The following is a 12,835-nucleotide window of genomic DNA, read 5'->3' as shown; positions in this document are numbered from 1 at the left end:
CTACACTACAGTTCCGCCCAAACTGATGCGTCCACTTGGTTGGTCATCGCGTCTCAACCCGTTTTGTCTGATAAGGTCGACTTTGTGGAGAAGAACCGCATGCCTCACCCCGAACATCTTCCACTTTAAACAATTCATTGATGATAGTTGTTGTAAGGACAAAATCCTGCGGTGATTGAGGAGTGGCGACGGATACAAGTGGAGGATGCCAATGGAGGTGTTTAGCCACAAATCAGCGCGTAAGCAGTCTGTGAGATGTACATAGCTCATCCACTGAAAGCTACGGTAGTGTTCGGTGCCTGCTCCAGACGACAAAGTATTTATGGATGCACTGTTTTCTTCAGGAAAGGTTGTCCTAAACATTGCTAGCTCATCCGTATCCTGGCAGCCTGCGGTAAAAATTTTGAAATGAAAAAGCCAATTTCACAGGTGGCTTCTGGAAAGGCACCTGGTCTGGATGGTCTTCAGCACAGTTGTTCAATTACGGTAGACCGAACCTTAAAATCAAGATGGTGGCATTATTTTGTCAGATGTGTAAAAGACAGACAGTTCACCAGGATTTTAAAAATGCTCTCATTATCTATTTGTTTAAAAAAAAAGGCGATTGTTCGTGTTTTGATGACCATAGAGGGATTTTCCAGCTCTCAATTCCCGGCAAAATACTGATATAAGAACCGTCTGAAGAAAAACTTAAAGAAGTGTGGACTGGATCCAAAAACATTCTGCACTAAAGCTCAGCAGCGTACTGAATGGAGATCGAACTCACAGGCGCCTTTGAACAGGCACGAATTGCAACACTGGTTCACAAAAGGAAACGGAGGAAACAGGTGGCCCAGGATGGAAGCGTGTGGGTCTGTGAAATCTATGATTGTCGATGTTTGTCTAGAATTGGACTTTTTGCCCACATGAAGTCACATCAATGGCCCAGTTGTTCGTTCACGAAGATGCAGTCCATGATCTATACTAAATTATTTTACGCAATTTCCATTGGAAAAAGCAAAATAAACTAAAATTAAAATTTATTTTAAAAAATTGTTATGGCGTGTTTTTAATAGAAAAATAATTTAATTTATAAATTAACATCATGATAATTGGAGAGCAAATAGAAACCGAAAAAGTTCTTAAAACCCAATAGTAACCAATCAAAAGTTAAATAAACCTTTAACACTTCAGCGACATATGGACTTTAACTAATTAACGAAAACATTTTTTCAAATAAAGGCAAAAAAAATATCAAAAATTAGTAGCAAAATTTATTAAGAAAATGTGATAAATCGGCGTAGGAATAATCAATTTTTATTACTCTTTGAAAAAAAATCAAACTCTAGACAGGCGCTAAATCTATCACAACATGCTTAAAACGTTAGTATTAGAATAGTTGTACTAGAACAGGTATTATATAGTTGTATCAGGTATTAGAATAGTGGTTACAAAAGAAAAGAAAAATTGCGCCGCGAAAAGTGGAAATGAATGAAAGTTAACCTTGAACCGAAACTTGGAAGACGTCAGCTACATCGATCTGTCTCCTGCCGTCGCCAACTACCACACACGAGTACACACCCACATCATCGTCATCCACGTCCTCCAGCACCAACTCCGATCGAGAAGCACCCTCCACGTCGTTGTAGCGGTACCTCTCATCATCCCGCATGATCTCCCTCTCGTTCTTGAACCACTTTATTTGGTGGCCGACGTAAGGAAATAGATTCAACTTGCTTGACAACCTCAGTCTATTGAGAATTTGATAATAAGCGTTTGTCATTTGTGTTAAAAATTCGATCATTTTCAAATGAAACAAGGTGATTAACTCTATTTCAAAATTGGTGTTCGAACGAAAGCATGCATTTAAAAATGAAAACACTTACACTTCTCCTTTCCTGATGTTCACATTGCGAACTGGTTCCAAATGCTGTCCAAACAAATTTATTTTGTTGTCTCCACTTGGCACCTGGTTGATTACATTACAGACAATTTCTTCAAAATTTACTATTTTCAATTTAAATTTACTATTTACTAATACTAGAAACGCTATTTACAAAACAATATCAAAGTTCGTATTCATGGAAGAAATAGATTGTCCATTATAAGTTCACTAACTTTCTGATCGAGCGAGAAATTTTGACTCAGAACATCAAAATGAACTGCCCTTGCAACAAAAGTTTTCAATCCTTCGACGTTTTTCTTTAAATTATGCAGCTCATTTCTAAACTGGCTTGCTTGCTTGCTTTGTTGGAGACGATCTAGATTGTTTTGTATCCTGAAGAGTTGATCGTTGATGGCACCCATGTTCCGGGTTGATGGTGAGGAACCAGTCAACTGGTTGTTCAGATCCTCAATGTCCTCATTCAACTGCAAAGTTAAATTAGAAAAAGTAGACATCACCTGACGAATAAAATCGACCAATTCATTTCACAAAAATTTATAAATTTAAAACGAAATATTTTATAAAAAAAAAATAGTACATTGACAAAATTACTATAATGATCTGTTTTTATTTTTAATTAAACTTCATAGTTAAGCTAACCTTATTCAATTCCAACGAAAAGCTGTTTTCCATATTATTTTGACTCTTATCATTTATTGCTCTGGAATTAAACTCATTTTTGGCTCTTCGTCTTTCAAAAAATTCACTTTTCAGTTGTTCCTTTTTAGCCTTCCAATCATTGAATGATTGGACGACGAAGTTTATTGATGGGTTGCAGTCGAAATTACTATCTTCCTTCAACTGCGTGCAAACAATTCAACGTGTCATTCAAATAAACTAAAGATATGCAGACAAACAGATGATGTCTTTACTAAGAAGAAATTAATTGAAAATTTTTTTTATAATATAAAAAAATTATTTCTAAAAATAACACAGTTGAAACGCCCCAAGAGATATTGCATGATATGTAGTGCAAGAATAATAATAAATTTCAGATAATAAAGAACTAAAAAACTAACTTTGTGGTGGTCAGCCCAGTTGAAAACGAGTTGTGCATGCCTCGCTAACTTACCTTCATATTCATCAAGTGATTTAATTAAACTCACATCTTTTTCGAACATGGCGTTGTCTTGGATCGAGCCAGTAGTCTGCTGTTTGCCGTTGCCTTCCATGAGGGAAACAAAACTGGATGCCTTGAAATGAATAATGTTGACGTTATTATCAGCCTAATTGATTTTTTTATTAGGGAATCATCACAATTACGACCTGATTTTTCATCCTAAGCGCTATGTTCGTTGCTTGGTTAATTGTTGTTCGTTTGCATCATATGTATTAGTCAACAACTTAAATTCCAATTTTGTTGTCAACAACTTAAATTCCAATTTTGTTAAACTTATTGAAACTACTTAAAAATAAAAAATGACAATGAAAAAGCGGAGATCCGACCTTTTGAAGTAGCAGCAAATATTCGGCAAACGAGGATGCAAACTGAATTCTGTTTGCGACGAGTCCTTTCACGAACCTCACTTGCTGCAACAACACCTGATCTACTTGTTGGACCTGCTTGTTCCTGGGACACCTCATCAAATCGTCCTCATTGGTCTGCTCAGTTCATTTCGTTTTGTTTGTATACGTTTTAAAAATTATTTCAAACGTAATAAAATATTTATAAAAAGTTGGATGGTGCAGCAATCTTGCGGGAAACTTCCTACAAACAATTTCTCGATTATTTATCAAATCAAAAGCAATCACAGAAATGTTACAAAACTGATGAAATTAATTACCACAGTAAAAACGATAACGGTGATAATAAGGTTGGTGACAATATTGATAATGATGATGACCTCAATATCCCTAAGTAGTTTACGATGGCGATTGGAGAAGAATTCGGCAGATTCTTGCGTCTGACCAATGATATTGCAGGTTGAAAGTTCATTCATCACGTGACCCCCTAACCAGCTTCTTAATTGGTTCTTTTGAAAAATTTTGATTAAATATGATTAATATTACAAGCTGCCAAATTAATTTTATCAAATAACAAAAGACTGATTAAGAAAGGCTAGATCACCTCAACATATTTATACTCATTGAAGGAATCGTCCCGCAACTGGCTGCCACCCTTGCCGGTGCCATCACTGCCAGCATAATAATTCATGTTGTTGTAGTTGTTCACGTTTTTGTTCATGTTGTTGTTCACGTTGTTGTTCATGTTGTTGTTCACGTTGTTTTTCATCATGTTTTTCATCCCGATGTGAGCAACGTTTTGTTGTGATGGAATTTTACTTGAGCCTTGCCGGGATTGGCTCAACGGTTGTGGTCCTGGAAAATTAATTTTGAAAAATTTGTTTCAAAATTTATTATATTTTTCAGTAACTCGGTATATACGCTACAGCGCTTGCTATATAAAATAGACAAATAACTTCAACGAACATGCAACATTTATCTATATCTAGAAGGAAAAAGTTTCAAACAATGGCAGGAAGTTACCAAAATAATTTCAACATTTAAGTAAATGGTTTAATCTTTATTGAAGTCAATCGGCGACAGCAAGCAACCTCTGATGGTGGAATTCTGTTGGACATCCTCGCTCACCATGCCGTCAATGTCCCAGCGACCTGCCAACTCGGTCATCCTCTCATCCATCTTCCTTAATCTTTCTCTCACTCGCTCAATCATTTCGGAATCTTCAAATTTTATTTTCTTCTCATCTCTGCGTAAGATTTTTATTTTATTTTTATAAATATATTTAATTTTTAAAATTTTTAACGATTGAGATTAAAACAAGCGCAAATTTGTTGAACAATTTTTTTTAATTTGTTTAATGAAACCCAAACACAAATTGACATGAAAAAAGTAATGGTAGTGTTAGATTTTTATTGCAATTCAACGAAACTGATCATTGCAACCATTATAGCACTAAAATCTTATAAACTTGAAAAAATATGAATGTTGAAAACGTTTAAACTTTCAGGGCGCAGTTAAACAAGAAAGAGAACCATTAATCAACGAAATTTAAAAAATTGTAAAACAAATAGAAAAAAGTCAAATGAATAAATAGGAAAGCAAAAAGAACGCATTGCACAGATAATAATTAACATTAAAAAGCAATATGAACAAGCAATAGAAACGTGTGAGAAGAGCAAGCAACAAGCATTTTTCACACGAACTGCACGCAACAAATAACTCAACCCCTGTCCAACAAGAAGCGGTTTTTGAAATCGTTGGTGCAGATGTTGTCCTTCTTCTCGCAACTGCTTGTGACTATTCTCCAACACTCTCCTACGTTTCAGAAAGTCCTTTAGTACTTCTTTGTTACTGTCATTTGCCGTTGTTAGGGGCGGTCGTGGTACGCTGATCGTTGAGGTTTTGTTCATTATCAGTTTGTTCAGCAGCTGGTCAGTAGCTGTTAAGAACTGTTAAGGAATAATATCACGTCGTGAATGCAACCCGATATCATAAAGTAAAATAAAACTTTTTTATCTGTAATTAATACCCTGACGCTTAAAATATAAAAATAATGAAACAAAAAAAAAATTTTATAACAGTTCAAAAGATCAAAGATCAAAAGATCAATCAAACAATGATGAGGACGGTCATTAGAAGGACGAAGGTAGTTGTGATGGTGAATTCTATACGATGAAGTTGCTGTAAGGTACTTATGAAAGCAATGGTCACCTGATTGGACTTGAGATCAAAAATGGCCAAATCATTCCTCCTTGCAGCTCTTTCGCTGACGCCCTTCTTGAACGTCATCCACACGTCGTGCAGTCTGTCGGCCTGGTCCAGGTTCACTTCCGTGTCCTCCTGCATGGACCTCCTCAGGTACAAGGCAGCCTGCAGGTTCTTCTGGCCATATTCATAACTATCCTGGAGTTGGTGTTTAAAAAGTCGTTTCGTGAAAACATGATCTTAATTATAAGTTTCGTTTCAATAAGTTTATTGCATGAACCAAGTTACAAACTTCAACAATTAATTTCGGATTACATGAAATGATAGATAGGAAGAAATAAAATGCAACAAACAAGTGCTGTTTTCTCTCCCTTGTTCAGTTTCTCTTTGGTTTCTTCGAGTTGCTGGAGTGTCGGCAGTCTATTGATTGACAGTTGGCTGGTTGGCGGTTGATTGAAGGCGAGTGATTGACTTTCAACTTCAGAGTTCAAAATGTCATTCAGCTCCTGGATCCACACGATTGCCTTGAATGATGTTAAACTGCAATTAGTAAGTTACCACAATGGCATGTTAATTTCTTAATTTTAAAAAATAAAGCCCAGCAAAACTTAACAAGAAAATTAATACATAATAAACATTTCCTACTTGTTCAACATTATCCTCACAAACTTTCAACTGCAGCATTTGTTTGAGTTGTAATTTTCTGAAATTGATGTCGTTTCTGTTGTTGCTGAGTTCCTGGTTGATTTGTTGCAAACAACTTTCAACGTATCGAACGTCATCTACCCTGTTAATATTTTGGATCGGTTGGAGGTGGGGTGGTGGGTTCGACAGCTCACCTACCAGGGTCACACCCTCCCTTTCTGCCATCATCAACTTCAAGTCTGAAAACAAAATGTGCTAACCATTTCGTAAACTATTTATTAACGTAAAGTAACACTCAACTGATGTGATGTATTAGAACATATCAGCCGTAAATTTAGATGAAAAAAAATGAAAAGATTTAAAAGTTAAATATTATTAACTTTTTATAAGTTTAATAACCCGAAAAAAGACAATAAAAATTTAATTTAAAAAAAATATTTTCATTGAAATTTTCAACAATCTGACGAAGATTTGTGAAAATATTAGACATTTTAAGAAATGAATCAAAAAGGCTCTTAAAATCATGAAGCTAATAAACATTGGATCACAACCAACCAACCCATTTGGTCAACTTTGTTGTTGAATTGATCGACGATTTGCTCCAATTCATTGTGAGTTATATCTCTATTCATCAGCAACAGCAGATCATTCAGTGTCAAGAGGATCTATAAAAAGTTCATCAAGAAAACATTGTGGAATACTACATCATATTAAACTTGAATAGCAATTAGAAACTCATTAACGGAATGTAAAGTATAAGGTAGCAACCTCCTTGATGAGTTTGTAAAACCTCACTGAAGACACCACTAGATTTCTTCTCGTTTCCAACCTGCTGGCAAAATCCTTGCACACCTTGTCCATGCGATCCTTCAGAGCAAGTAGTTCCGTCAGGTCATTGTTCATGTTGTTGGTGCTGGTGTTGGTGTTGTTGTTGTTGGTGTTGGCAACGTATTCTTCAACTTTGTGTCTCAACTCTGCATATCTACCATAGGAGTCCTAGATAGAAATTAAACTATTTAATTTTATTTTAGATAATTCATAACACGCGTGGAGTTGGAGTTGAATTAAATTTTGGAAAATGCTGTTTTCATTAATATTAAAGTATTATTTCAGTGAACAATTTTCATAACGATCAAGCGAATTTATTAAATTAAAAAATTCAAGACATGCTCATCAAAATACATGCATCTTCGACTTTGTAACAAATTGGATTTGGTTGAACAATGAAATTATCCAAAAACAAAAAAAAATGATACAAACAAACATAAAAGCATACATACAAGCAAACATACAAACATACAAAAACAAATAGATATTCAAACAAGACACAGGCAGACAAACAAGCAAAACTAACAAGACACTTCAATTCAAGTTGTTCCTGATGTCTCCTAAGCTGGTCAGCTTCTTCCAACGACCTGCCGATGGACGTGTTGGACATCAACAACTTCTCACCTGGACCCAGTATCCAATCAATCACCTGTATTGCAAACAGAGCACGTGTTCATTTATAAATACCAATCGACGTCATATCATAGATATCATTCAATTAATAAATTGTAAATAGTAAATAATTAATAAATAAATAAATTAGTTTATAAATAAATTAAATGAAATTAATCCTGATAACAAATAACAATTAATCCTGACAACAATATATCATTAAAACACAATTCAATCGATACCCATACAAAACAAAGATATCGACAACAACAACAGCAACTAACAGTTTTAATGTTGGATTGAAGTTCATAATAATCAGACCTCCTCCTCTCCTCGCCCTCCTTGAACCTCCATACGCCTTCCAACCTGTTCAGCTTCTCCTCCAGACTCTTCACCACTGTTCATCAACGTTATTTAAATTTAATTATTCATTATTCGCCCTCCATTTATTGTTTGTCCAATTATTATTTCACGGTCACATATTGGAGACTATTCATTAATATCGTTTAACTGTTTCTAAAAAAAAGTTTAATTAATGACAACGACTTTAATTCAATTAAAAATAATTCAATTAATTAATTAACTTAATTAAATAATTAACTTAATTATTTTTAATTAATTTTTAATTTTTAAATTAATTTATTAACTGATTGTTTGTTACTCGTGAATTGAGTAAGACCACTTGAACTCCAACTAAACTTCATGATAAATACGAACGCGAAAAATCCATTCTTTGAAAAAACTTAAAATTATATTTAAAGACATTGAGAATTACAAGGAGGATGAATGAATGAATAAGCAAAAAAACAAAAATCCAACAGACAAACAAACAAATAAACAAACAAACGTAGAAACAGACACTAACACAAACGCAAACAGACTGAGAGACAAACAAACAGGCGAACAAACAAACAAGCGGACAAATAAACAGACAGACAGACATCTATTTGTCCTATCTTTGATGATGAACTCATCTTCCGTCGGCGTATGGCGGCCTTTCATGAAATCAATTCCTTGAAATATTCATTCATTAAAGAAATAATTCAAATTTGTGTTCTCGAGTTGCTAAAATTAACATTTCCTCACTCTGTTTTAGTTCTCTAAGATGACATTACAAGATAAAAGGCGAAGAGTTGATTTAAAAGATTGATAGCACGTAGGAATGAAACAAACGAGAAGTTGAGAATAAAATAATTTTGAACCTTTTGCAATGAGTGCCAGGCAGTTATTCCTCACAACTTCATAATCATTCCAAAGTGCTTGCAGGTCAAGGTAATGAGATGATGATGATGATGAAAGCTGTTGAGATGGCCGTTGGAATGATGTGGACTGGAGAATTACGTTGGTGGCCCCCTTTGTGAACTGATCCATCTCCAGCAACATGTTCTTCATTTCTTTGTTGTACGATTCTATAAACTTTGTTTCAAATAAATTAAATTAATTTAAATTATCAAATATGTTTTCAATGGCTGATATAAGCATCCTTGTAAAAATAAAATTCTTGTAAAAATTAGCCATGCTTTTAAACAGTATTAAAAACCAATATAATTTTAAATCATGATTTCATTTGAATATTTCCAACATCGTTAACTATTAATATTTTCAAAGAACATACTTCCACCAAAACATTAAACGTTTCAACATTTAAACACTTCATCATATGGTGCCCACCAACCAAAACAACAAAATAACCTAACCACCAATCAATCGACCAAAACAACCAAACCACCAACCAACTAACCAAACAAACAACCAACCAATCAAACAGCCAACCAACCAACTAATCAACCAAACAACCAAACCACCAATCAAATAACCAACCAACCAAAAAACCAACTAACCATAGCAAAACAAACAACAAACCATTCTAGAAGCCATCCAATCTTCATGGTCGTACTTGAAAGAGCCAGCAACGGAGACGGGCAGCTGATTGTGTGCCACGTACGTTCGCAACTGCATTGACGTCACGACCCTGACCTGCATAAACGACGTTCAATCTCATTATACGCAAATAAACATAAATAACCAGAGCCGTTCTCAAACTTATATCACAATTTAATTTAAACGGAAAATTGTAAATTTTTTTTCAAATGGTCAATTGTTGTAAAGAAATAAAAGTGTCTACATAGTTATAAAGTTACATAACAAATTGTTGTCAGCAATCACTTCATATAGATTAGTAGATCTTGAAATTATGCTACAAAACAGATTCCACTAATTTTCAAATGTTGAACTCATGAAAACACATTACAAGATTTGTTCAGACCATGAGTGAGCAAGTGATAACTTTAATTCTCGTTAGATTAATGTACAACAGTAATGTTAAAGTAATTAATTCAAACCAATTAAATTAATCAAAGAATGTAAAGAATTTCAAAGTTCTGTAACCTTAGCTGGTGTTATTTGAGGATCGATGTTGAACTGTTTCTTAACTAAATCATCAACCACATAGACTTCTGATAGAGCACTGCCGTATGCTTTCTGCCAAACCATCGGTGCCAACGTTATTTCATTTTGATTATTATACAAACTCAAACACGCACACAATCGGAAATAAAAACAAAAAAACTTTAGGGCTCGTGATAAAATGAAACTTCAAAACATTTAAAAATTTAAAAAAGTTTGTAAAAAAAAGCAGCAAACATATTTATGTAAATGAAGAGCAATGAGAAAATTATTGAGCTTATGAACGTGATATGATGGGACACATTCTTCAAGCAAGTCTCATTCATCAAATACACATATTTTAATTAACTAAATTTAATAAATTAATTAATTATCTAGTTAATATATAATAACTGTCACACTGGAAATAACATTAAAAACATCCACAACCTGTTACAAACCATCTGACCAAAAAATGTGTTAAAATCAAAACTTTTAAATAAGAAAGTTCTGAAACATTTTAAAAGTTTGATTAATGAAATGATAGTAACCTGACAGCAGAGAAGTACAAAGTTTAGAAGATTGTTGTACAAATTTGTCTTGTTGTCTATGATGATTGTGAATCCCCTTTTGGCTGAAACCTCCCTTGAAAAATCAATTTATAACAATTCATGCGAAAAGAAACTTTCAAAGTTAAATTACCCTATATAAGTCATAAACTAAAAACTAAAAAATGAAAAAATTCAACTTAATTAAATGATCAGACCATATAAAAATTACAAAGAACAAAGGATTAGACAGTATATAAATGAATGATTAAACCACATATAAATTACAAGGAACATACGAAGGAATGCTGCCAAGATACTTGAGACACGTGATGACATCCTGTTCGGATGTCTTTCCTACACCACTACTACTCGGAAACAATATCAAAGGACCCTGCTTCTCAGACTTGCCTCCTAAACACAATGTTCAATACTGATGCTAACTTCTTGTTCAAATTCATTTTAACAACTCTGATTACATAAATATCAATATAAAAAATCAAAAATACTCTGCTGCTCAAAATTGATTTAAGTTGCAGACTACATAGAACATTAATCAATTAGCAATAGATATTACCATAAAATATAAATACATTGAAAAAGTTAAACAAAATTATAAACTACCAGTAAGGTAAGCAATCTTTAATTTGAGCAGATCATATATCTGGCTGGCCTCTACTGTGTTTCCTAAGGATATTTATATTTTGTATTATAATTAGTTACCCAAACCCCAAAAAAATTAACATTAGAATAGGTCTTAGCCTACAATTATGCTCATAAAACAAATCTCTTATAAATGTAAATAGTATAACATTAACAACTAACCAAATCTCCTTTCAAAAAGCTGATACTCTGTTAATGATGTTAACTCTGAATATCTAGAATTTGACATGTTTCAGTTTGGCTCTTTGATTTGAAAACACGTTAGGTTTTAATCTGGTTTAGTATTAATAAGAGCAACTATTTTCTGTGATTTCATTAGAATAACAATGAAATGCATATACTAGAATATAATTAAAGTAGCATAGTCTTAGTCTAATGTAAAATGTTACTATATTATATTTATATTAAATTCCATGTCCAATCAACAATTAATATTGATTATTAAAATAAAATGATATGGAGTGGACATTATTTCTTATTTTATTGTTGATTAAAATTGAATAGCTAAAATAAAACATATAACATAATTAAAGCTTACTAAATTAATAAGCAAATAAATTATATAATTTAATATTAATCAGTTAAAAAAACATTTTTAAACTGATTTATTTATTAGTTTAGTTTTAGTTAGTTTAGTTTAATTTAGTTTAGATTAGAATTTAGATTGTAGCTTTAGCTTTTTTTTTAGCTTTAGTAGTTTTAGTTAGAAGTGGAATCACATCATAATCATTCTGCCACTAAACTGCAACCAGCAAGAAAGCTATTTAAAATAAAAAATGAACTAATTATAAAAATATATAAAATAAACCAATAATAATAAATAAATAACTGAAAAGAAACTCACAATTAAAATTTAAATTAAAATTAATAAAAATCTCTCTAAAATCTCGTAATTACTTAATTAATTCTTTAAACCTTACAAAACATTAATAATAACGCGTACATAATTATTAATTTTATAAATTTAACTTATTAAACATAATGGGCGATATTTATTTAAAATTGAATACAGCAAAACTCCTCGAACACTTTGAATGGAGCTGAAAAACTTGTGTGCTGTATATAATGCATTGAAAAATTCAATGAAAACACAGGGAAACAGTGATGGCAATGTTAATTAATCTCACATCATGTTGATGCTAACGTATTGAATTTCATCGTGTAACAAACATGCATACGCAATCTGTAAAGTCTGTAAATTCAATCACATTTGTCTGTCAAATGATGGTATTTATCGTAAATTCGCCTCTCTAGTTGACAGACCACTGTTGAAAGTTGCTGGCTTTTTGCTTTATGCGTCTTTTTGACGAAAGTTTTATGCAAAAATGTATATTCATTCAGAAATGTGTTAATGAAATGGAAATTTATAGTGTGGATCGTTTGTTGTTCAAAATCATCTGTAGTCTCTCTGCCTACACTATTTGATGTTCAACGCGTGGAAATAACTTTTGAAACAATTTCTACATCTTTATTCGTTTTTATTTCAATCGAATCATAAGTTTTATTTTCATTTACAAAATCGTTCAATAAATAGGTTGCGTAGAATCATTTCAATTTTTGA

At 32.8% G+C, this 12,835-nt stretch overlaps 1 protein-coding gene across 1 annotated transcript; it reads right to left on the bottom strand.

Annotated features, from left to right (window-relative positions):
- HELRODRAFT_170138 (hypothetical protein) lies at window positions 1-11,503 on the bottom strand (the record flags this gene model as incomplete). The annotated part of the gene is made up of 26 exons (XM_009015953.1): window positions 1-389; window positions 767-862; window positions 1,483-1,730; window positions 1,866-1,948; window positions 2,098-2,382; window positions 2,525-2,725; window positions 2,944-3,117; window positions 3,371-3,526; window positions 3,769-3,897; window positions 3,993-4,243; window positions 4,480-4,634; window positions 5,114-5,337; window positions 5,600-5,791; window positions 5,947-6,117; window positions 6,239-6,477; window positions 6,798-6,903; window positions 7,007-7,234; window positions 7,593-7,715; window positions 7,963-8,075; window positions 8,620-8,691; window positions 8,881-9,094; window positions 10,067-10,159; window positions 10,615-10,708; window positions 10,932-11,025; window positions 11,236-11,298; window positions 11,437-11,503. The coding sequence occupies 26 exons, from the start codon at window positions 11,501-11,503 to the stop codon at window positions 1-3; spliced, it is 4,260 nt and encodes a 1,419-aa protein (XP_009014201.1).
- Window positions 11,504-12,835: the final 1,332 nt, after the last annotated feature.

Source organism: Helobdella robusta (genome assembly GCF_000326865.2).
Source record: "Helobdella robusta unplaced genomic scaffold HELROscaffold_17, whole genome shotgun sequence".
In the NCBI taxonomy this organism is placed as follows: domain Eukaryota; kingdom Metazoa; phylum Annelida; class Clitellata; order Rhynchobdellida; family Glossiphoniidae; genus Helobdella; species Helobdella robusta.
The sequence above is the reverse complement of the archived record's forward strand: the minus strand, read 5'-3'. Positions and strand labels throughout refer to the sequence as shown.